The sequence below is a fragment of the Cavia porcellus genome, unplaced genomic scaffold, assembly GCF_034190915.1.
Source record: "Cavia porcellus strain 051 isolate PalLab524CR breed Dunkin Hartley unplaced genomic scaffold, mCavPor4.1 scaffold_25, whole genome shotgun sequence".
Classification (NCBI taxonomy): domain Eukaryota; kingdom Metazoa; phylum Chordata; class Mammalia; order Rodentia; family Caviidae; genus Cavia; species Cavia porcellus.
Window position 1 is genome coordinate 37,851,324 of NW_026947508.1, and position 24,728 is coordinate 37,876,051.

The 24,728-nt window shown below is 48.4% G+C and overlaps 2 protein-coding genes and 1 long non-coding RNA gene across 8 annotated transcripts in view; 1 reads left to right on the forward strand and 2 right to left on the reverse strand.

Moving 5' to 3' along the window:
- Positions 1–5,404: 5,404 nt before the first annotated feature.
- Tmem125 (transmembrane protein 125) lies at positions 5,405–8,627 on the reverse strand. 2 transcript variants are annotated; one of them, XM_003462518.5, is made up of 2 exons: positions 8,472–8,627; positions 5,405–6,814 (listed from the first exon to the last, which is right to left on the reverse strand). In XM_003462518.5, exon 2 carries the CDS (start codon positions 6,670–6,672, stop codon positions 6,028–6,030), a length of 645 nt encoding a protein of 214 aa, XP_003462566.1. In that variant the 5' UTR covers positions 6,673–6,814; positions 8,472–8,627; the 3' UTR covers positions 5,405–6,027. The 2 variants fall into 2 exon arrangements, with proteins under 2 accessions (XP_003462566.1, XP_012999711.1); XM_013144257.3 differs by lacking the exon at positions 8,472–8,627 and adding an exon at positions 7,049–7,279.
- On the forward strand, positions 8,356–24,422 carry LOC106025878 (uncharacterized). Of its 4 annotated transcripts, none has more exons than XR_010043140.1 (5): positions 8,356–8,570; positions 14,623–14,926; positions 20,381–22,407; positions 23,114–23,233; positions 23,860–24,422. It is a non-coding gene; the product is annotated as an uncharacterized LOC106025878 (long non-coding RNA). The 4 variants fall into 4 exon arrangements; XR_010043141.1 differs by lacking the exon at positions 8,356–8,570 and adding an exon at positions 8,587–12,011; XR_010043142.1 differs by lacking the exon at positions 14,623–14,926.
- Cfap57 (cilia and flagella associated protein 57) overlaps positions 14,435–24,728 on the reverse strand; it is a 68,625-nt gene continuing 58,331 nt past the window's right edge. For both annotated transcript variants that reach the window (XM_063236341.1, XM_003462517.5), the window contains exons 22-23: positions 20,614–20,740; positions 14,435–14,795 (exon numbers count right to left, since the gene is read on the reverse strand). In XM_063236341.1, coding sequence (XP_063092411.1) covers positions 14,581–14,795; positions 20,614–20,740 — 342 coding nt within the window. In that variant the 3' untranslated portion in view covers positions 14,435–14,580. The remainder of the gene's footprint in view (positions 14,796–20,613; positions 20,741–24,728) is intronic.

The window sequence follows — 24,728 nt, forward strand, 5'->3', positions numbered from 1 at the left end:
TGAGTCGGGGCTCCCTGTTAAACCTGCCCCTGGGGCCACGCTGGGCTGAACAGAGTCCTGGAGTCAAGCCCTGGAGCCTCCAAGCCCTGGAGTCAAGATAGACATCTTGACTCCTTGGGAAAATCTGTTCCCACTGTGCTGGGCCCAGGCATGAAGCAAAAGCAGGACATGGCTGCAAAGCTTGGAGGGCCAGGGGTGCTGGAGTTTCTGGGAGGCCTGGCACTCACTGGTGCTCTCCCTGGTCTGGCTTCTTCTGGTGTCAGGTCCTGGCCCCAGCCTGCCTCGGCCCACAGCCCTGTGCCTACCCTGCCCTCCTCAGCAACTGCCACTATCCCAGGTCAGACCTCCTGACTGTAGAGAACTTGCCAGGTTCCGGCTTTCTCCAAAGGCAAGGCCACATCCCTTGTCTGCATGGAGAGCAACAGTGGAGGAGTCACAAAAGCCATGGACATGGAATCAAGAAACTCCAGCAGTATCACAGTACAGTAGCAAAGCAGTTTGAGAGTACAGGTTCCCTGGATTTACTTAAGGAAAGTTACTTAGCCCCTCAGTACCCAACTTCTTAGTAAAATGGGGATCATAACAGCACTTGGTTCACATGGTTGTCAGTGGGACTAAGTGAGTTCTTTCTACATGTAAAACAGAAGAGAGCAGGTGCTCTGCAAGTTTAAGCTGTATCCTGACTGGGATGTCCTGGGCTGCCCTCTCCACAACAGGTAGCAAACATTAATCCCGAGGGCGCAGCAGCTTGCCAAGCCTCCTCACTCCTTGTTCACTTCTAGCTTTTTCTCAGGACTCAGGTAGGAAGATCTAGTCAGGACAGCTACGGGTTTGGATTAAAGCTTCTAATGCTATAAAATAAAATGGGCCTCAATGAGAGGATGGGTATGGTTCCAGTACTTTCTTATCACATCTCTGCTGGTGGGTGACTGCAAATTAGGGTGCTGAGACTCAAGTTAACTGCAACATGTCTGCCTCTCCCAGCAACAAGGCCATCATCTCACCTGGAAGTAAGAATAAAGTAGATTCACAGAAGGAAACTGCTGTGTGTTGGACTCGTCTCCTCCTTGCCTTCCCTGGCTCCCTCTGACTCACTCCCAATGAATGGGAATCCAGTAAGTTAGGGATACAAGCTCCAGGTTTGGGAGAGCAGGTTGTAAAGTGAAAGAATCATGCCCCATTCCTGCCTTGCATCTGGGGTCCTGCAGCCCTAGAAACCTCTCAGTCTATGCCTGGGGGAGCGTCCTAGGTCCTGGAGAACAGTCAAGAAGGCATCCTATCTGGGTACGGGCTGCTGAGCGTGACAGGGCATGTGTAATCCCCTGGGCCTGCAGGATGCTCCTCAAGGGAGATCAGGATGTCCCCTCCACGCCTGAAGTGTCATATGGGATGTGACTGATAAAGTGTAAGGACCACTTTGAACCTGTCCTGCCAGTACATCCAGGCAACATTGCCGAGAATCTAGAGTGACTATTAAGCCCAGGAGGCATATGTGTCAAGTCTCTTTCTTTCCTCCTCATCTGTCGCCTGACTGCCTCTCAGTCCAGACCATCCTCCTCTGTCTCTCCATCAGCCCCTTCTCATTCTCTTCTCTACCAGTGGCCACTCCTTTGGTGTTATCATCACTTTACCTTCCCTGTCATCTCCCAGATGAAACTCGTCTGTGACACCACCACTGCTGTGCTGGTAGTCCAGCCTCTGGGGCTGCCGAGTCGGCAGCTTCATGTGGGCTTTCAGAAACCTTGCTGTTTCCTTGATCAGATCTCTCTCCTTTCTTCTTAACAGCTCTTTAAAAGCTGCCTCCATGTTGCAGAGAGAATAGCTCTTGCTCAGAGCCTCACTGATTTCCTGCTTCAAAACTCACACACTTGCCTCGACATTCTGTCTTCTCTCCATATAGAGATGCAAGCCATTCCCTCCATCTCCAGCTCTGAGTCCACTTGCCTCCCTCTGAGACCAATTTATTCTCCCTCTTGTATCTTCAATCCTTCTTTTCCCAGTGTTTAACCAATCACATTGCCCCTATCTTAGAAGGCTTCTTCAGGTAGTCGCAAAGATCTATTGGACCCAACTTGTGAATGTCCGTTGAATCTGTTTTCTTTGAACCCTAACCTCACAGCCCCTCCTTGTCTCATGTTCGTCTTTACAGCTGCACTTTCCATTAATTTTCCAACTGGTTTCCCTGCCTTTAGTTTTGCTCCTTCCAAGTAATTCTGTATGTTGCTGGCAGAGTGATCACCGGAACGCACGTTTTTGACCAAATCATTCCTCAGCTAAACATTCTCCCTTGGTTTCCTGTTGGCTGGAGACAAGTAACCCACCTGCTCAGCAGCCTCTGAAGACCTGGGCACTCCCTGCCTTGACCTCACCTCTTCCCAGCCCAGGAACCCTCTGTGGTGCTTCCGGCTACTTCTCATCCTTCAGAGGCCTGCTCAGATAACACTTTGGGGCTATGCAGCCATTTCTCTTCTTTTCCTTCTAAGGCCAACCCCCTGCTTCACACAGCAGCCGGTGAGCCTGAATCCTCCCTAACATGTCTCCATGCTTTTCAGTGTCCAGAGGACAAAGTTCAGATTCCTCTGCTGGCTGTCAAAGCCATTCAAGGACAGGTGTAAGAGCAGGGCTCCTGTTCTGCACTCCAATTTTCTCAGAAAGTGAGAGACTGAGCCTGCTGAGACTTGGCATGGGAGGCAAGCCCCATGCAGACCTAAGAACATCTTCTTGGTGGGGGACTGTCAAGTGAAGACAGTTGGGTGGATTCATCCAGGGAAGGGAGTTTTGGTGGGAATGCTGACCAAAGGGGCTGAGGAGTGAAATGGCAGGCTACGGAGTCTCAACTAAATGACAAGGGAAGTAAAGACAGTTAGGAGAGGTGACATCAGATTTTTTTTTAAGACAGTGTCTTGCTATTATCCAGGTTGGGATTAAACTCACTATGAAGCCCAGCAGGCTGGCCTTAAACTTTCAGTAACGCTCTTGCCTCAGACTGCAGTGCACTGGGATTGCAGTCATGCACCACAATGCCCAGCTAAGGAAGGTGCACCTTTAGGAGAGAGACAGCAGAGAGGCTTGTGGACCAAGCAGGGCTTTCGATAAATGCTTTGGTCAAGCTAGAGAAAGACAGGAAGTGACAGCAGATCTGCTTTAGAGATGGAGAAGGAGGCTGCATTTCTGCCTACCTGTGTCTCAGTAGAGCCCTCACCCATCGTCTGTCTCATGTGCCCTCTGAAATAGGCCCTCTGGGGGCACAGGCAATTGTCACTGCACCCTTTACTCTGCACCCTTCCCCAGGCAGCCTGATGCTGGTCCTGACTGTGATGCTCCTCAGTTAGACCTTTACGCTGCCTCAGCCCCTCCTTGTTGTCTAAGCCTCTTTACTTTTTTCTTTTATTTGCTTAAAAGAAATATTATTGGCTTCTAACCCTGTCTCAGCTAAAGAAAAATGGACTTCTTCCCACATAATAAGATGCGAGGGCATTCTGTGGTTCTGTCACCACTTAAGGGTCTCTCTCTTGAGAGCCCAGGAAGAGTGGACATGTCTCGGGTAGAGAGCACAGGGCTCCAGCAGGGATGGACTGGGGCCAAATGCACAGCAACCTAACTTCCCTTTCCTTCCTTCCCAGCTAGGTTTGGGTCTCCTGCCCCAGCCCCACTATGCTGCTGTCTGCCCAGGTGGTGATCCTTCATCACCAACGGAGCATCTACATGTTGGGCCCATGTTAGGAACTAATGATGCAAAGATGAGCAAGCAAGACCAAACCTTCCTGGCACAAACTCAACCCCTGTTGAAGTGACAGGATGCAGAAAGGATCCCAGGCTAGTGTCTGTAATTGAGGGTACTATGGGCATAGAAAAGGAAATTGCTAGTTTAAAAGAAGAGGATCAAGGAAGACGCCCCAGAGAATGTGAGTCCCCAGAGGACTGGGTCTCGAAAGACAGGAAGGCAAAGAGAACAAAACATAAAGGTGGGGACAAATGAGCAAACACGTGTTTGTGGAATTGGTCTGATGTGGTGGTACATGGAGTTCTTTGAGGGTAGAGTGGGACCGAATGATGTCAGGAAACTGGTAAGAGATGGGGAGCCAGGGGAAGATTTCCATGTGGAATTTCATTTTGGTTTGAGAGTGCTCGTTCTAGCTCAAGCGCAGCCTGTGGTAGTGAGGAAGATGTTTTTTAAAGAGAAGAGAAGAGTAAAATTGGGGAGCTTTGTAAAGAGGCAGCAGTACAATTCTAGAGTGTGGAGGATGAGGATTACAGTATTAGACAAAATTTATAGGGGCTGGGGATTTAGCTCAGTGGCATAAGTGCCTGCTTGTAGCGTGAGGCCCAGAGTTCGATCCCCGGTACCACCAAAACAAAACAAAACAAAACCACCCAAAAAACAAAAACAAACTTATGAGAGGAATCAGAGGACTCAGTGATTTGTTGGTGTACTTGGGGGAGGAGGCAGTGAAAGAGCCACCACCATCTGAGACCCCTCAGGTATCTGACCCAGATGCTGGGTGACTGGTGGCATCACAGAGGATCTCCATGAAGGCTGACAGGAGGCAGGAGGCAGGTTTCTATTGTCCTGGGTGTTCCCGGACGTGCCTTGTCTTTCCCTCCCGCAGTCTTCAGCCCTTCATCCCCCAGCCTGATGTTTACCCAGGAGACACGGCTTGCTGAGTCCCTGCAGCAGGGACTGTGTCCCTCCTAACGTGTCTTAGGAGATGAGTCCTATTCTCCTGCCTCTTCAGTGTCCTCAAGTCCTTCAGGTCACCTGCCCCTCACACAGCAAGAAGTGGTGCTGCAGGAACAAATGCTCTTGTGCCTGCTTCCAGTGGAGCTTGATCACTGCCACTCAGGAAATGTCACTGTCACCACAGAAGAGAAGCTCCCTTCAGGGATGCCTTCAAGCAGGAAGTGCCCCTTACCACACTGAAGAGTTTCAAACACCCTCCCCATGCCCAGTAGCCCAGAAGTATAGTGACTGGTACACTGACCAACCATATAGAAACAGGCTGTCCTGGCTTCTAAATGGGTGAGGAGCTGCAGCCTCCCAGCCACCCCCAGGGGGGCAGTGAAGGGAGACCATGAAAGGATGGCGCAGCCTCCAGGAAAACCAGAGGACAGCAGCCCATGCTGAGTGAAGGCCTCCTCCTAAACCAGTGTGTGAATAATGCAGTTTCACCACCCTTTCTCTGGGCCAGAGGAAGCCCGCTGTCTTCTCAAATCTGCATATCCACTCAACCCTCCTCTCTTCCCTGCTCCTGCCCCTAGTTATCTGGGAGGAGAAACCATGCAGCTGGCTGAGGATACCAATGCCTTTCAAGGCATTGTCACAAGTGGTGGGAAGAGCCAGTCTGACAGGGGCTGGGATGTAAGGAAGGGGGAAGGAGAGTCCCTGGGGTGAAGACGATGACAATGACAGTAGCAGTCTCCATTTTATTGCACATCTGCTATAAGCCACCAGTCTGTCCATTTATGACTTTTATTCCTGAATCTCAGGAAACAGCCTTGCAAGGCTAAATTACTTGCTTGCACCGCCCAGCTGCAAAGTGTTCAAAACAGGAATGTAGTCCAGGTAAGTCTGCGTCTGGAGCCCACATTCCCTCTGCTTTGCCTGCAGAACGCTTCCTGATGAGCAGTCACTGGTGCAGTACCAGGGTGGGCAAAAGACTTCCCTATGGAAATCCCTGACAGGTGCCACAAGGCAATCTAGAGATGAAGAGTGTTGGAAACAGGAGTCAAGAATCTGTTAAACCTTTCTCTGCCTAGAGACTCCAGACAGGCAGAGGGACAGTCCATTGACACAATGTGCAGTTCTAAGAAGGCGCATTCCCTGTGCTATGGATATGTGGGTACACATAAGCTCTGGATCACACAGTCCCACAGAAGGGCTGACATACACAGAAGGCCCTGGGAGACACACACACACACACACACACACACACACACACACACACACGTTCACACACATACAGATGCATGCCCTGGAGTGGTTCCAGGGACACTGAGGCAGTTTGTGCGAAGGAGTGCTCTGGCTGGTCAGATGAGGTTGGCGATGCTAGATGTGGTCTCATGACGCTGGCCAGCAGACAGCTGTCCTGAGATGCTGAAGATGTTAATGCCACTGTGGGTGGTAGGGGCTGCTCCATGGATGGGACGGCAGTGTCCACTCACACATACTTGATACAGCAGCAAGCCCAGCAGCAAGAGTGAGCCCAAGGCAGCCAGGGCAATGCCCACCGACAGCATGGCGGCCAGTGGCCGAGCAGGGGCAGGGGCAGCAGCCAGCCCAGCCAAGGTCAGGCCGGTGACCAGCAGCACCAAGCCACTGAGCAGTACCACCAGAGCATCAGCCCCCCCACCACTGCGCAGCAGGGCTACATGGTGGGCTTGGCGTATGCAGTTCATGTCCTGTACTGCCGAGCTCATCAGCTGCTTCACCAGCACCAGCAGGGCCAGCAGGCAGAGCACTGTGCCTGTTGCTAGGCGCCACTCACCAGAGCGGCTGCTGGTGGAAGACAGCAGTGCCACACCACCGGCTCCACAGCCTGCTACAAGGCCCACAGCCACGGTGAAGCAGAGCAAGGAGCGCCGTGGCTGTTGGGACCACCAAAGCTCCACCTGTTCTGCCAGCACCTCCGGGGGTAGTTCCTGGCTGGCATGGACTCGGGCTGGTTCAGACATGGCTTGGTGAGGCAGGGTCAGGGCAGAAGTTCAGTGTCAGGGGTCAGAGGGTGTAGACCATGACCTGGTGCCTCCACCTCCTGCTTGTCAGCTGCAGGTCCAGAATCTCATTCCTTTTATCCCAGGCTGAGGTCACCATTACCTGCAAGGGCAAGACTGCAGTGTTAACTCCCACCCACTGGACCCTTAGGGACTCACCTGGGAGCCTTGGGGCAGATCTCTGAGAGCCCTCCCCAGTGCTGTGTGGAGTCTCCCCTGGGAAAGACCCCTGTCCAGTCCTCTCCTTTGGGGAAAGCCTCTCCATGACCCCAGGAGAGCTCCTTCCCTCTTTGATGCTCCCCATTCTTCCAGGGAATCCCTTTACCCAGTTCCTGACCTCTCTGGCTCTGGCTCTCTCAGTGGCCTGTCCCATCCTGGCTGGCCGAGGGAGCTGGTGCCACAGAGGATGATGGGACTAACAGCCAGAGATAAAGCCTCATTCAGGATCAACTCACATGGCCTCAGCTGTCACTGCTGGTTCCTGGGAGGGAGTTGTGGAAAGGGAGGGGGCTGATGACTTAACTCTTCTGGAACCAGCAGCCTGACCTCGAACTTCTCTCTTACGGCTGTGTCTGTTCTTTCTGTGGATTGGCATCTGACCCCTAATATTGCCCTTCCCCTAATCCCACCCTACCTCACAGCCTGACTAGCAATAACAGATGCTGGTTCCCAGATTCCTCTCTGCCACTGAGATCTTCCTCCTGAACCAACTGTCACTTTGATGTCCAATCATCTTCTCTGATGCCATAGGTCCCAACCCAAGCTTGTCAGCTTACTCTAAACCTGCTTCTCCTTTGTGTTCCCCATATCAGATGGCATCATTTCCCTTTCAGCTGCAGAGGGGTTGCTCATCTTCCCCTGTCACACCCAATCCCAGGGCAGAGGCTCCTCCAGATGTTTCTCCATCCAGTTCCTGGTCTCACCCCATCACGCCTGCTTCTGTACTCTGATTACATTGATCTTCCCGCTTCTCCACTCCTCCCCACTCTCCCCTGCACTCCACCTTTGCCATCTTCCTCCACGATTTATCTAAAATGGTACAGAGGAAAAAGGATTCTGGACTTGAATCCCAGCAGATAGAGATGCAGGGAGGAACCAGTGTAGTAGTTAGTAGTCATTTCACCTGTTCCCCGGAGGATAGTGACTCACAGCAGGGAAAAATCAGGCAAGCACAGTCCCTGCCCTACAGGATCCCTTTGTGCAGACTGCAAAGAGCTGGGTGTGCATCAGCATAGGACCCTGGGAGCCAGGACCCTCAGAGAAGCCCTGCCTTCGTCAAGGCCCCAGGAACTCATTTGTCAGAGCCTCAGTCTCTTTTTCTGAAAACTGAAGTTAGTGACATTTATCTTGAGGGGTGGGGGGATCATCTGACATCTTCATTTAGCCCACACAGAGGCTAAAGCATGCTTTTTGAATAAGGGAACAAGACATTTCCCCTCCTATTCACAATGGTACATATGACATGGGTCCTGTACATTCCAGGAATCTGACCTGACTCTGCAGAGGTCATACCCTAGGGGGCATGGCTCCTGCACCAGCCCTGCTGGGTCTGCAGGCACACAAGGAGGGCGGGGCAGGTGAGAGGTGGAGGAGGGGCTGTAGGCAGGGCGTAGAGTTCTCCCAGCATTCCCCAGGGCTGGTTAGAAAGTGCAGGCATAGGTTGCTATGACGGGCAGGCTGGGGGCGGGGTGGAGGTTCTCAGGGGAAGAGCCAGGGGGAGAAGGTGAGGTGGAGTGAGTGGGGGAGTGTGGGGCACTCACGAGAACGTGCTGGATCCAATTTGAGCAGGAAAGGTCCAGCAGGTGGGTGCTCTTGCTCGTTTCCGGGGGAGATGTTTCACCTGCCTAACCTGCGCGCAGGTGAGCATGGAAGGAGGGGGATTAACAGGTGGTGTTTCCAGGGCAGGGCCTGAGCCCATTGGCTGACGTGGCACTGCTCATGCTGGGCCGAGACATTCTTGGGAAGGGAGGGGCGTCCGTCAGCTGCGGTTGGACTCTGAACACAATTAACAGACCTGGGCAGCAGGAGGAATGTTGTCCCTCTGCCCCAGAGCCTGGGCCCTAGCCCAGACCCCAGCAACCCCGCTTTAGTTTTAATTCCAGCCTCAGAACCTATCCCAACCCCAACTGGGGTTTAACTAGAACTTCCAGCCTACCCCTGTCCTTGCTTCACTGCCAAACTCAACCCCCGTTTAAACCTCAGCTCTAACTCTGCACTCCGATTCTGAACTCGGGTCCTAGACCCCAGCTTCACCTCAGCCCCAACCTTGTCCCCTATTCCTGAGTCTAGTCCTGCAAACCCCAACCTGAATCTCAAACCGAGCCCCCACACCCAGCACCAGCTGATCCCCAGAGCAGCCCTAGCTTTTCCATGCTTGGCCTTTTACACTGGCCTGGACCCCTCACAAGGCCTTTGTTCATTCTCCATGAAGCCTCAAATGCCTGACTGTGGTGGGCCTGTGCTCTGGGACTGGGTCCTGCTGGGAGTAAAGACCTTTCACTGTGCAGAGCCTAGAGTAAATATGCTGGAATAGTGCCATGCAACTTCCCAGGACTCGTGCAATCCCTGCCGTACAGTTAGAGTGAGTAGCATTAAATTCTGCAGGCTCTGTTCTCCTCCCTGCCTTTATGGTTTCTGAATTCAGAGTTCCCTTTACCTAGGATATTTACCACTCCTCAGCCTCAGTTTGGTCATCTGGTCAATTCAGATTCTTCATTTGTGATGACCCCTTCCTCTAGGAAGCCCTCCCTGATTTACAGCTTGGTTTGGGTTCTGCATTCAAGGCACTGTGCTTCCCCCACAACTGCTTTTCCTGAAATGTATGTAAGTGTCCTTTATTTACTTCCCTGTCCCTTGCCAGGTGTGTGGTCCTTGGTGAGTGCAGGAATAGGGCCTGTTTTGCTAACTGGATCATCCACAGTAGCCAACACTCGATAGACTGCACATGGGGAATAATCAAGGAGCAATTTGGTGATTGACTGAACAAATAGAAGTGTGAACTAACAGGTATAAAGGTTTCAGGCAGGGAGCCTGTGGATGGAACAGGAAAGACAAGTTTGGCTCAGGCTGGGAGGGGGGGTCATTGAATTCATGGGGTGGCATTTGGACTGTGCAGATGACCACAGAGGGTGCTGAAGGGTAGCAGGGACAAGGCCAGGGCTCTGTTTCTAACCAGCAAGTCTGGCACCACACAAATTGCAGGGGACACGGATTCTTTAAGGCCTCTTCTCCTTCTGATGTGTGTAAAATAGGAAGAAAAACAAAATCAAAAGTTATTTTTCTGTTATTCATTTCCAAAATGATGGTTCCTGACCTGCTGTGTTCCCCTATACTTGATCTTGTGGGGAGGAAATATGTAATTTAAACTTTTCTAGTGGCTTCTTTTTGAAGGAATAGGTGAGATTAGCACATGAAATAACATATTTTAGCTTCAAAATAAATTATTTTTATTAGTAATTATTTTGGTTTTTTGAGGCAGGATCTCGCTACATGTTCAGTGCTGGCCTTGAATTCAGTATGTAGCCCAGGGTGGCCTTGAACTCAGGGTATCCTTCTGCTTCAACCGCCAAATGCTAGGATTACAGGCTTTAAAATGTATTTTAATATAAAACTGTTAATGAGTCATTTGTAAGTCTTGCAAATTCAATGTATATTTCACACACATTGCACTTCTGTTTAGGCTAGCCACATTTTCAGTGTCCACTCATCACATTCGGCTCGTGCAACGTCCTTACTGGTGTGTGTGTGTGTGTGTGTGTGTGTGTGTGTGAGGCTCTCCATGTCCTTCCCTTGAAGAAGAGGATAGGGCAGGCTGATTGCCGTGAGGCCAACCAGATGTTGGGGTCAACAGTGTGGTGCAGTAGACGTTCAAAATGTTGGTAAAGCATTATAACGGTGCTCCCTCCACAGTAAAGGGTACAGGGGAGCAGAGGGCTGGCAGGGCCTGCCAGCTGTGGTTTCCTCTTATATGCATCATCATTTATTCACCCTGTTGGTCCCAAAGAAGGTCCAGTCCCAGGCAGACCCACTGTCCAGTGGTCCCAGGCAGAGCTGGGGCAGGGAAAGCCTGAGATTTTATTTCCATTTCTCCTTCTCTGGGGAGTTTGAAATGGGAAACAGTTTAAAAGCTTTCCTAGTTGGAACACTGGCTTGACAAGCCTTGGTTCTGGTTCTATTTCTTACCAGATGACCTGTAGTTCAGTGGAATGCAGGTTCTGTGCAGGGCTGTTTAACTGTCTCCAAAGCGGAGACAGTCACAGAGGCAGCTTGGATGAGCAGGGATAGAGGTCAGGGGAGGAGGCAGCCACCGGCACCCTGGGGAAGGTGCATTTGACTCCCCTTCAGATGCATTCACAGGTGGTGGGGAGAGTCCAGAGGGGAGGACAGAGAGCCTGGGACCCATTTCCCTGCTTCTGCTTTGCTCCTACCTCAGACTATGCTCAGGCAGAAAGCTGGAGTAACATTACAAAGAATAAACAAATGGGCTCACATCAAATTAAAAAGCTTTCTGCATGGCAAAGAAAACCACCAGCTGGGATCAAGAGCATGGCATTATAGATGAAGAGACAACTTATAGAATGGAAAACAATTATTTGCCAGCTACTCCTCAGACAGAGGAATAATACCTAGAATAAAGAACTAAGACATATTAGATCCCCACCCCAATTTAAAGACCCAGCCCCCAAATGGGCCTATCTGAAATGAATAGACACTTCTCAGATGAAGAAGTACAAATGGCCAATAATGGGCCGGGGATTTAGCTCAGTGGCATAAGCACCTGCCCGGCAAGTGTGAGGTTGTACATTCAATCCCTGGTACCAAAACAAAACCAAACCAAAAAACCCAAAAAACCCCCCAACAACCCCCACCCAAACAAATGGCCAATAAATGCAGAAGAGATGTTCAACATCACTTTCTATTTAAGCAATGCAAATTAAAATGACACTGAGATTCCACCTCACTCCCGAAAGAATGGCTGCCATCAAGAAATCATGTTTTGCTCGTCAATCTGTGTTTACTCACTGAGCAGTCAAGCAAACTTGTTGACCTGCTGGCCAGAGAGCCAGGTTTTGCTATGGGAGGGCTCTCTGTGGCCTGGACTTCTGCCTCCTCCTCCTTACCAGCTGGACAGCAGCCAGGTTTAGGTAGGCCCAGACTAGCTTCGCCAAGAGTTTCCGGCTCCTTTTCTCTCTGCCTTAGTCTCTGGGGTCACATCTCATAACCTACCACCTTGTCTGTGGAATTGTGCTTGGATGCCTCTCCAGTGCAGCACATAAGAGCAGGGATTTGGAAGCTTTCAGGTGAGTGGGGCTACAGTTCTGGTTTTGTCTGTGGGACCATGTACCAGTTTATTTACTGCTGCTTGGTTTTGATCTCCTCATTGGTAAACTGAAGTCCATGTTGTGGGTGAAAGGTGTTGTTCTGACTCTTGAGATTTTTAATTTTTAATTTTTATCTTTTGGTACTGGGGATTGAACTCACGACCTCATGCTTGCTAGGCAGGCACTTATGCCACTGAGCTAAATCCCTGGCCCCCTCTTGAGATATTTTTCTGTTGAATTTCCATTATTTGAAAGTGGATGTATCCTGGCCACAGCAAATTTCCTTCTGGTCCTCAGGAGGGGTTCAGTTTCCTGTTTTTCTTTTTCTTTAGTCTTCTTCCTCTTGGCTTGGTTAATTCTTTCCAATCCTTAAATTAGAAGTGTTCACTCCTCTTCCTCCCCTCTGCCATCACCTTGGTCCAACTGGCTTGTCACAACTGGACACCACAATTTACTTCTAACTGGCCCCCCACTTCCACTATTGGGTACTCTCAATCAGTGCTCTGCACAGCTACCTAGTTGACCTTTAGGTACTCTTGCTCTCATGGAACTGTCCTAGCAAGAGGGGCAGGAGTTAGAAAACTGAATGGACATGGTATGGTGGGAATTATGAAGAAAAACATTATGGCAGGTGTAATTTACATGGGAAAGGCAGAGACTGACTTTCTGAGGAAGTGACATTTGTGCCAAGATCTGGAGGAGGTGTCTGGGCAAGAGCATCTCAGGCAGAGGAAGCAGTATGTGGAAAGATACAGGGGCAGGAAGACCATGTTCTATTATAGGAGATGCAAGGAGGCCAGTGTGCCAACAATCTGGACAGCAAGGGGCAGTGACTCACAGCAGCCTAGGGCTTACCATTGGACTCCAGTCTCAATCTCCGATGTACTTTCGAGGCCCTCCATGTTTGGGCCACCTGACTCTGTATCCCCCCCAGTGTCATTTCCATCCAGTTTCTTTTGCAGAGACAAAGACAAGATGCCACTTTGGAATGGAGAAGCTTAAGTCCCAGAAGAGTCCAGCCGCCAGGTGTGGCAATGTGATGGGCTGCTGTCTTTGTGACAGAACTTCTCTAGGTTGCCTGGACCTCTCCCTGCTCTTGGAATCTGGTATCCCAGAGAGCAAAGGACCGTCTGGCATGGCACTGACGAGCTGGCTATGTGATAGGGCTATGGAGCACTTTGCTTTGTGGCCTCTGCTAGGGACCCTCTGTTTGCTACCTTCAGGAGAGCCTTGCCAAATGGGACAGCTAAGTCGTAGCTCTTGTTGTGAAAACTAACCCAAGATCAGACCCCGAGTGCAGGTAAAGCAGACTGAGGAAGGTAGGAAGCCTTTTTTTTAATTTTATTTTTTAGGGGTACTGGGGATCGAACTCATGACTGCCTGCTTACAAGGCAGGCGCTTATGCCACTGAGCTAAATCCCCAGCCCCAAAGGTAGGAAGCCTTAGTGGTAACAGACTTCATGAAGTCCAAGGGCACCAGCAGAGACATGAGGGACCGTGGGCTTAGATATTTGGGTATTGGAGGGGAACCTTATCTCTGCAGGCAGATGTCAGGGACACATTTTTGCTATACATTTTTGCTCTTTAGTGCATAAAGAAGTATCTTTCTTGACATCTCTGTGTAGTTGGTGTCCCAGGATGGGGTGTGGAGGATTGCTAGAGGGAGAAGAGCCCCAGAAGTGGGGGAGCTGGGTAGGCCCTGCAAAGCAAAAGAGGTTACATCTAGGGTGATGTGAGTTAAGAAGGCAGAGCTCCACTTACAGTCCTAAGAACAGCGTCCACAGGAAATGCAAGACTTTGGGGAATCCTTGTACCTTTGCTCTGTTCATGCATTGATACTTGGTCAATGAATGTTTTTGTCTTTGAACAAGTCGGTTGGCAAGCAGAACCATTTGGCAAAATTTTGTTTTTGTTTGTGAATTCTGTATCAGGTGACAAACATGATTGTGAAAAAAAAAGAAAAAGCAAAGCAAAACAGAACACGATCAGGGCCATCTCCCCACAAAGACATGGATGTGGCCATCTTTTCCAGAATCATGGAGGAATTTTCATGAACCAAGGCACCACTGTATTTTATTCTCATTTTTTTCTTCACATAGAAACCTCAGAAAGCCTCATTATGTTTCATGAAAAAAGAAAGAAAATGTAGAGGCTTTGGTTTTAATTTGGCTGGGAAAGAAGTAAGTCAGGAGGGAGATACAGACAGAGTCATGTAAGTTGGGAGAACCAGAGAGGACAGCACGTAGCAGGAAGCCAGGCCCAAGTCTGGTATGATTTCTTTAGTGCTGAGTGCAGATGAGGACCAGCAGCACTGACTCTGGATGAGTTGCAGTTCTCCAAAAGCGTCAGGGGCGCCCCTCCCACTCCTGCCCTGGTGCCTGCTGAGCAGAAATTGGACAAGGTTGTAGGCAAACACCTTTATTTGAATTAGTCCCCAGGGCAAGAGAAAGAGCTTGGTGCTGCAGGGACTGCAGAGACTCCAGTGCAAGGCTGCCCCAGGACAGACACACTGCTTCCGTTTATGACTGGAGACGGCTCCCCAGAGGGATCACTTGGTCTTCACCTCACAATCCACCTCTGTGTCTTTAAGGGAAGGAAGTCGAATTCCAGCAATGGTGTGAAATCCCGGCACTTGCTCTTGCTCTTGGATCTGGTCTCTGAGGCGCTGGATTTCTAGGCGTTGCATTTCAATGATTCTCCCAGTTTCTTCTTGCTCATTCAGTCTCATGATGACAGTGGCACCGGGCATGTCTCTGCTGGACACTGTAATAGACAGAGCAGGACAAATATGACCTGTTCACTGACCTGCTGCAGCATCCTCTCTCCCCGCTCCCCAAACAGTCTTAGAATGTCTACTGTGAGAAGATGTTCAATCTCAAGTGTTAGGGACAGAGGTAAGTAAACATCTTTACCATCTCACAAAGAGACTGAGAAATTAAGGGACACTTGTGGATGACAAGGCAAGGGCTGAGCATGACTCTGGCCCAGGCCCTCCCTGGTACCCCCGCACTGAGGTCCTCTCCAGTAAAGGCTGCTCTCTCCCCTCCACACCCTTCAGATAGGGTGGCATGCCTCACGTACAGCCCCTGCTCCTGGAGACCGACAGCTCTGTATCCCTCCTGTGTCCTGCATCCCTGAGAGTGTCTCTAATCCTTGCTCTATCATCTTCTCTGTCTCAGATTCTGCCATCGTCCTGGGCAATATCAGGGTCCACCAAGGCCAGTGGCCCATCCCATTGCCAGCATTAGTGGACACAGCCTCCACCCAATACCAGCACCCATTCTGGGTTTCTCACCACCCAGGATTCTGTGTTCTGCATGCTTTTCACCCTAGAATGCCCTTTTCTGATCTCACCTGTCTATCCCTTATGCCCTTTGGCTGAATTGTGATCTCATGTTCTTGGACAACTCCATCCCTCCCCACCCCCGAAATGGGCTCCTCCAGTTAGACACATGATGACTTTCTTTCTCCATTTGGGGACGGCACCCTCAATATTGGAACTGCTGTGTCCTACAGTGTCCTGTGCCCCACCAGCCCAAACCTCAGATAACCTAACTTCCAGGGCCTCCTTGTGTACATCTCGCCTACTGTGTGCTACTGAACAGAGTAGCACAAGATTCAAGTGCTTTGTCTCCAAATGTTGATAGGCTTTAGACTCACAGTCCCACACACCCATCCCTCACCACAGTGTGAATTTCAGACTCCATTTCCTCTCCCTCATTCTTAACAAACAGCACTGCCACCTCCCTCCAGCTCCCTGAAGCATTCAAGGATCTCTCGGCTTATCTCAGCCTTCTTTCTGGAGACATCTGGATCTTTCTCTCTCTGCCTTTGCTTTTGCCTCTTCTTTTCTGCAGTCTGTAGACTCTTGATCTTTTAGTGTTTCTTCTTTTCCTAGATCTTGACTCGTCATCTTCCTTTGGTTCCTTGGTGCTCCTGGTGGCCATCCCATCAATCTAGCTGTCCCTTGCCCTGGGACCCTGGAGAGCAGTGTCTCCGTGGGAGATCCAGGAAAGGGGTCCCTAAGTCCATCTACTTGGGCCTGCACTGCTCATCTCTGCCTTATTTCTACTTATCTGTCTACATTCTCTCTGTCACTTCCTGTTTTTGACTTGGGCTCTGAACTAAGCTCTGTGCTGTCTCCCAACAACTTTTTTTAATCTTTATTTTTAAATTTTTTTTTTTGAGACAGGGTCTCGCTATGCAGTTCAGGCTGGCCTTGAGCTCACTTTGTAGCCCAGGCTGGTTTCAACTTGCAAAGATCCTCCCACCTAAGCCTCCCCAGTGCTGGGATTACAGGCACGAGCCATCACACCCGGCTCTATGTTCTTAGTTCTGACCATGAGCTTTTTATGAAAAAATTTCCCCTCCAAAGTTTTTTGTAAATTTTATATTCCATATGAAATGTGTTTCATTGTATTTGGGAGAAGTCGAGAATGAATTCTATTATGGATATATTTCAAATTTAAAGATTTGTTCATCAGATTTACCTATATTTCTGCAACATAGCTAGTTTGAGAATTAACATTGTAATTTGTCTGTTTCCCTTCACATTTGTGCTAAGTCTGGTTTTTCCAATGCCTTGTATAGTATTTTTTTTTTTTTTAAATCTGTACCTGGGATTGAACTCACGACCGCCTGCTTGCAAGGCAGGGGCTTATGCTGCTGAGCTAAATCCCCAGCCCCTTTTTTGTCTTTTTGAGACCAAGGTCTTTCCATGCAGTTCAGTCTGGCCTTGAACTCACTTTGCAGCCCAGGCTGGTTTTGAACTTGCAACAATCCTCCTGCCTCAGCCTCCCAAGTGCTGGGATTACAGGCATGAGCCACCACACCTGGCTATCCCAACGACTCTTAGACATAGATACTTATCCAGTCCCTTTCTGGGTTCCCAGGTGACCCCCGACCTGGGTGTGGAGCCACAGTCCTAAATGTACTCAGTGGACTGAGCCTGAACAAGTCCCCACACTTGGACTCTTCTTTCTGCCAGTGTTCGCAGGGGTGTGCTTGTGCCTCCTGGGAGGGCAGCTCATGTGGCGTTTGGCCTCATGGACCCAATGTTTTGCCGCAGCTCCTGGTCAGTCTCTTGTCTTGAGGGCATGAGTTGTGGTTTTCCTCCACTTCTTCCCTTCACTCCTAGGATTCTTCCTCCTTCGCATTGACAGTGACCGGTCTGCTCACCATCCTGTGGTGCAGCTGCACAGGGGCTCCCTCGGATGGTTCGTGTCCCTGTGCTACTGCTGTGAACCCCCCTGTCCTCCCACTGCTACATGAAATTGGTCCCTCACATGGGCCCACTCTGCCTCTCTTCCCACACCTCCAGTCTTCTCCTTCCCTTCTTGCTCCTGCCCGGAGCATGTCCAGCTGGAGGCATCTCCCTCTCTGTTCTGCCCACGAGCTGCCTCCAATAGATTAAGATTCCAAGGTAAATCAATATTGTTACCCTTCTGTAAAACAGTACACAGTTTAGAATATTGTAGCTCCAAGGTGTCCTGGCTTACATGTGAATGTCCAGTATTTTGGTTCTATCTTGATATTTTAACCCACAGTGTAGACACCAGCTTATATAGTTCACAATTATTTCAAGTCTGCATATTTGACTTTGTTTATTTGCAATTTCCCTTTCCTTTGGAATCATTTTTCTTCCTGATTATATTCTTTCTTTCTTTCTTTTTTTGTCTTTTTCCTTTTTATCGGTACCAGGGATCGAACTCACAACTGCCTGCTTACAAGGCAGGCGCTTATGCCGCTGAGCTAAATCCCCAGCCCCTTGATTATATTCTTTAGAAATTCCTTCAGTTTCCTTTTTTTTGTTTTTGAGACAGAGTCTCAACAAACAAACAAACAAACAAACAAACAAACAAAACTGGCTCAGGCCAGTTTTGAGCTCACTTAAGTGGTCCAGGTTGGCCTTGAACTCACAGTGATCCTCCTGCTTCAGCCCCTGAGTGCTGGGATTACACCTGGCCCAAATTGCTCTTTTTGGCCACAAATTCTCTCAGTTTTTGTTTCCTAGAATTTTTTTTCTTTTGGCTCGATTTTAAGAAAACAGTTTTCTCCCCTCCTCCCCTGCCTCCCTTCACTTTCTTCTTCCTCTTCTCTTTTTCCCAGAGTCTTTGCATGGAGAAAAGAATTTTGGGGTGGGATCTTGTTAGGTTGCCCAGGCTGGCATTGAACCTGATCCTTCCACCACAGCTGGGGTTGCAGGTGTGTGCACCTCTGCCTGGGTCTGACATTTTAACAGATTAAGTCTTCCAATTTATGAATATAGGAAGTTTTCCATTTATTAGTGTCTAATTTCTTCCAGCGATGTTTTTCAGTTTAAGGTTTTTTGGGGCTCTTTTTACCCCTAAGTATTTTATTCTATCGATTTCTTTCCTTTTGAGATTTTTCATTATGTGTACAACAATACATTTTACTGGCTTTTGTATCCTGTAGCTGGGAATTTTGTTGTTTTGAGACAGGCTCTCACTGCATAGTTCAGGCTGTCTTTGAACTGACTATCTCGGGCTGCTCTAGCACTCAAGGCAATTCTCCCTCAGCCTCCAAGTGCTGGGATTACAGGTATGTGCCACCACACCCACCTTTGAAATCGGGATTTTTTTTTTTTTTTGTATGAAATTTCCCCTTACTCGCTTTGTTTGGAGGATTTTTTCTTTGTACTCTGATGTTCTGAGAGTGCGTGGTGATGGATCTGATGTGGCCCTCCTTTTAACCACTATATTGGCTCCTATGTGGATCAAAGTAACAGCTTCTTAAATAGACTTTACCCCCTGTGTCTAGTCTTGCTTTCCCTACTTCCAGATCTGTCTGCTCCTGTGAGACTTTTATTAGGTTTTTTCTAGGTTTTCATTGGGCTTAGGATTTAGGTTTTGCAGCTCTGTGAAGCTGTTTACCATTCATCCATTTATTTTCCAGTTTTCAAAATTTGTGTCATTTCATTTTTGTTCTCTTTATGCTTATGATTTAGTTACACCATTTCAATTGGTTTTCTTTCTTTCTTTTTTTGTCTTTTTCCTTTTTATCGGTACCAGGGACTGAACTCACTACTGCCTGCTTGCAAGGCAGGCGCTTATGCCGCTGAGCTAAACCCTCAGCCCCCCATACTTGACATTTTTAAAGAGAAAGTTTTCAGTTGTTTGTGGGCATATCTGTGCATTATCCTCAAGAGGAGGTGGTTAGGCTCTGAGCAGCACTCAGTTTTATAACATGTTTTGTGCCCTCATGGCAGTGCTATAAACCTAATACTGCCGTTTTGGGTGCTGTTCAGAGTTTATTTTGGTCTCAGTTTCAACCTTAACCAAAATAATACATGAAATGACAAAAGCATACATACATGCATGTACAAAAAGTTATATATCACTTAACATCAGGGGTACATATGTTCTGCTGATCTCATCTCGAAGTGTAACTGCACAAACTAAAATGATGATGATGTCACTAGATGATACGGTCTTAGGGACCGCTGTTGCATCTGTAATCCGCTGATTGCAATGCTTCTGTTCAATACATATCTGTATATACATATATACACCATCATTTTTCCTATAAATGTAACATTATGTACATGTTCAATTTTATGATGGTTTAAGACTTATGAGAAGATGCAGAAATAATACTGAGAGTTCCTTGTACCTCCCAGGACCCTCCCCCAGTGACAACTCCACAGTTCAAGAGACAACTGACATTTGAAAGGCCCAATCCATGGCTGTGGGAAGTCTCAGTTCAACAAGGTCTTTAAGATTTATTCCTGAATGTAAACCCTTCGAAAACAAAAATACTTGAACCATGCTGACTTAATTTCCATAGAAAAACTTTATGTTCTTCATTTTTATTGATTGTCCATAACTATATATTTTTGAATGCCTAATGGCTGTTGTTAGAGACTGTCCACTCTTATTCCATATTTCTTTCACAAAGAGCCATGTGATAACTTTTACCCAGAATTTAATGCCAGGAAAATGTTTCTCCAGGAAATACCTTCCTTTCACCATATAATGAGAACTATGCAAGTTGCCACATTTCTTCCTTTCCCTTTTTGCCTTAGCTGTCAGAAATTCAGAGGTACTTGAGGACATAACTGTAGTAACTTAGCTTATCAAAATTTCTTATATAATTCTTTCTCCTGTTCCTTTGGTTTCTTATCTTTTTGTCTTTCATTGTACAGCTCCACAATTCCTTATCCAAAATTCCAAAATGCAAAGAGTTTTAAAAATAGAATACTTTTTAAAATGTATGAAACAGTGTGAATATTCATCTGTCACTACTGAATACTGTCTTTGATTGACAGCACTGCCCCAGACCCCTCTGGGGATGTTATGTAATATATAGCATGCTCTTTCTAAAACCAGAGTCTGAATTCTGAGCTGCAGCTAACCCTGAGGATTTCAGCCAGGGACTGCTGGACCTGAGAAGGTGCGGGAAGGTCCTTACAGGTCTTTTGGAGAGCAGGTATGTGGCATGGAGAGGCTCCCAGAAGGCCATGGGTGGATGTGGCCTCATACGGGAGGAAGCCAAAAGGAGACTGCTTATGGCTGCTACTGGTCCCTTGATTCAGTGCCCCTCTCCCTGGTAGTGACATTACCTGTCTCTTCTTGTGGTTGGATTTTCTTGGACAGTTTCAGAGCTGCTTCAAGATCATAGACTTGAGAGCGAGTGAACTTCAGCTCTCTGCGGAGCTCATTAATTTCCTTGATCAGAGAGACATTTTCCTTCAGAAAAGGAGGAAAGAGAGTATGAATGAGGTCTAGCTATGTTGCCCACATGGTCCCTGAACTCTTCGTCTTCCTGCCTTAGCCTCCAAAGCAGCTGGGGTTCCAGCTATGTGCCATAGCACCATCTTTATCCTGTTCGCTGCTCAGCTTCTCAAGATACCAGTGAACTTCGTTTACTTCTAGGTGGACTCAGCACCATTTCCATCCAGCCTAGCTCTTTCAAATAAATGACGGTTCCCTGAACACTTTTTATGTGACTTTAATGTGTCTTAACACCGTAATAACCGTGTTCCTACAATGCATCAGACATTTTGTATACATTACCTCATTTCATCCTTCAAGCCCTCTGGAGTGGTTCCTATCAGATTCCTTTCGTATGAGGAGGTGAGGCAGCATATAAATGGTGGAGACTCCCTCCTCCTCTGACTCCTGCCTTCCAAGCTTTACTTTTGCACCCCATTTACCTTACCTCAGTTCCAATAACTCATATTATAGTGACCAAAGACACCACCAAAAGTACAAGTCGGGCTCCCTAAAAGTAGTTTTTCAGGGTCTTCTGTGTTCTGAAGAATACAGAAATTACAATGAAGCCTACTGCATATGCCTTGGGTAGCTTTGTGAGTTAAAAATGTGAACACAACCGACTCACTGAACCTTTTGTCCATGTCTGTTCCCCGTTCAACACGGCCTGCAAAAATCTCCCAGCCCTCCAGACTCCCACCCAGCCAGTCAGCAGCAGGAAAAATCTGACCTGAGGTCCATCAAGAGCTGAGACTGAAAATGTGAGAGAAACTGGCTGGGGGTGGGGTGGGGGGAATGCTAAGCTTCATTTATATAGAGATTTCTATGTTTAGCTGAATAGCAGGCCTTTGGAAACGCCTGCTGTCCCTGGCAGGTCTTTCAGACATCTATGTTGCATAGAGAGAAAAGGGAATGTCGGTAGCACCCCCTGCTGCCTGGTACTGAGCTGATGCTTTTAAGAAGGGAGTGCCTCACAGAGTGGAAAAATCAGGCAACAGATGCATTGTGTGAACTTGGAAGCTTTGCATTGGTGGGGTCTTTCTGGAACCCACAGTAAGTGGGACAGCCATCTGTCCAAATGCACGAACAAGTTCCATCCTGGAATCCTCCTCCACTCTTTTTCCACCTTTTCCCCATGTCTAACCTGGCATTTCTGTTTGTCATCGCACTCTTGAAATACCTTTTGACATCAGTGTTCCTCTTTCCAAGACGCTCTCATTTACTCCATCTCCTAACTGGCTCCCCTGCCACCTGTCTCTTTCTCCACAGCCTGTCCATTCTTCCCACTCCGTTTACGAGACGAATATAAACACGCCTGCCTGTTTAAGAGGCCTCAGAAGTGTCTGTGTTCAGGGTGAACTTTATGCTTCCTGGCATGATGTGAAAAGCCCTTTCCAGTGTGACCCTAGGATACCTACTCTTCTATGGGCTCTTTTTTTCTGTCCCAGACGCTCTGGAACAAACTAAGGTTTGTGGCCTTATGAGTCTGTGGCCACCCCCTCCCAAAACCAAGAAAACCTCTCCTCCGCTTTTTCTCAGCTATTCACTCTGCCTAGAAGGCTCGTCTCCCAGCTGGTCCTGAAGCGCCACACTGCGTTCAGTTCAACTACCATTTCCTCAGAAACTTTCCATGGGTCCTCAAGGTACAGTCAATCCCCATCTCCACTGTGACCCAGGCACTGGTGACAACTTTCATCTGGTCCAAGTTACCTAGGAGGAGCTCCCTGATGGGAGAAACTCTCATTCAATTTGGATCTTCCATGGTCCACACAAGGCTGGCTGTGTAAGAAGCATTCAAAAAATGTCAGCTGAATGAATGGAACGTGTCCTAGATGTTTGTTATGTCACAGAAACTCTGATTTCCATATCTGCTGGTAGCTGGTGAGGAATGGTGTAGGAAAGCCTGAATCTCCTATCTGGATATACAAATGAGATTGTGGCCCCATTTTTTTGTTAGTATCTAATAAACAGCTGTCAGATGCTCTACCCACCCCAGTTTTACTCAGTCTTTGGGACTGAAGTGCCAGTGCCCTGTTACCTATGGACACAGCTCCAGGCAGACCTCAACTACCTCATGCCCAGCCAACAGGAGCCCCCAGCAGAGGGGATGGAATCAGCTGTTCTGTCCTCTTTTCCACCCTCGGCCCACCGCCTGCTTTGGGACAGGCTTCTAGGCTTTCCGACTGGAATTCAACGTTGGTTCTTGAATGCATCTTTTTTTTTCTGGGGAGAAGGGAAAGTAACTGGCATTTTTGAATGTAGACTGTGTATCAAATCAGTACCTAGTGTTTTACCTCATTCAGTTCTCACAGTAACCATTGAGGTTGGTGTTTTCCTCCAATTTTACAGGTAAGGAGTTAGCTCTTGGAGAAGCCCAAGAATTTATCCAGAGCTTCCTGGTCAAACTGTACTGGAAGTAGCATAAGCTGCATCTACCCAGAAGCAGGGCCACTGTCTTCCACAGTCTGGGTAAAACAGCATCCCAAACCTATATTTGCCTGTGAGGCCCTGCTACCTGGACTGGCCCTGGCCTACCCTTTATCCTTTAATTTTAAATAATTTTTAGTATCCAGAACAGTGATTGAAAGTTTTCCCTTTAAAAAATCTTTATTTATTTTTTTGGAACCGGGGATCGAACTCATAACTGCGTCCTTGCAAAGCAGACGCTTATGCCGCCGAGCTCAATCCCCAGCCCTCCTTTAAAACATCTTAACATTTTGCAGACTAAATCTTACATGGAGCCCTGTCATGATCAGCAAGGAGCCTCTCTGATTCAAAGCCCTGCCTTGGGCCTTCTTTCTGCTCCCTGCAGTTGTCTAAGCCACTTCTCTGGGGCCACAGGACTGCACCACTCAGAGGTTTAGGATCCACCCACTCGCCCCTTTTTGGGAGCTTGCCCTTGTGGCTGGCTCCCTCTGCTGGCCATGGTGGGGGACAGGGCTGGGCAGGAGTCTTGCTGGATATTGGGTTCCTGTTCCTGTCCTGGTCCAGCAGCTGGGGGAGAGAAAGAGAGGGACTGATGCCTGGCCCGGCAGTTCATGCAGATGCTTGCACCTCTGATCAGCCCGTGTCTTCACTTTTCTTTTCCCTTCTAGGACCAACACTTGCTTTGAACCCTGGTTGGCTTGCAGAGGGAAGACTCCTCAGGCCTGTGTGTTGGTGGCAGGGTACCAATAAGAGCTGAGCCATGCACCAGCTTACAGCTGCACCTCTGTCCCACTGCCCAGTTTGCTGCCCTCAAGAGGGGCTTCTCTATGCTCCAGGACCTCGAGGCCCTTAGCCATAGCTTTGTGTGGGGCTGCTGCGCTGCCAAAGGTCCTATCAAATGGATCCACTCTTCTTTCTGGACCTCTGACTGCTTTTTGTGGCCCCGAGTAGGGTGATGGTCTGATGGAGAGGGTTGAGGCTGGTTGTACAGTGGCATGAAATCAGCCATGGATTCCAGTGTGCTCTGCCCAGCTGTGTCAGGGATGCCAACCTAGGATCTGCTATCAACCAAAGTGCAACCTGTCCTAACATTTTAATTAGGGCATTAAAGAAATGTAAATGTAAAAACATACATGCTTTATAAATGTGATTCTGATTTTCTCCTCTGATATTAACTCACAGTAATTACTTCAGATGATACTGACATTCAAGCAGAGATCTGGTAGGAACATCCCAGCTAGCAGTCCTGATAAGGTGCTTAAGTGGGGGTGGCGGTAATGGGGCCAGACTCACTACACAGCCTTGTGTAGGATCCTAATGAGCATGCAGAAAGCTCATTAAATCAGAGGTGGGGGTGTTTTGAGGTGGGGGTAAGGGTGACTCAGGTAGGTGTGGTTATGTGTGGACCAAGAGATAGGGTAGACCTGAGACACCAGAAAGGTGAGATAAGGCAGGTGTAGATGGGCATGTCCCAGCAGGTATGAACTGAACAAAAAATGAGCAAAACAAAGTAAGGTGGAACAAGAGGAGACAGTAA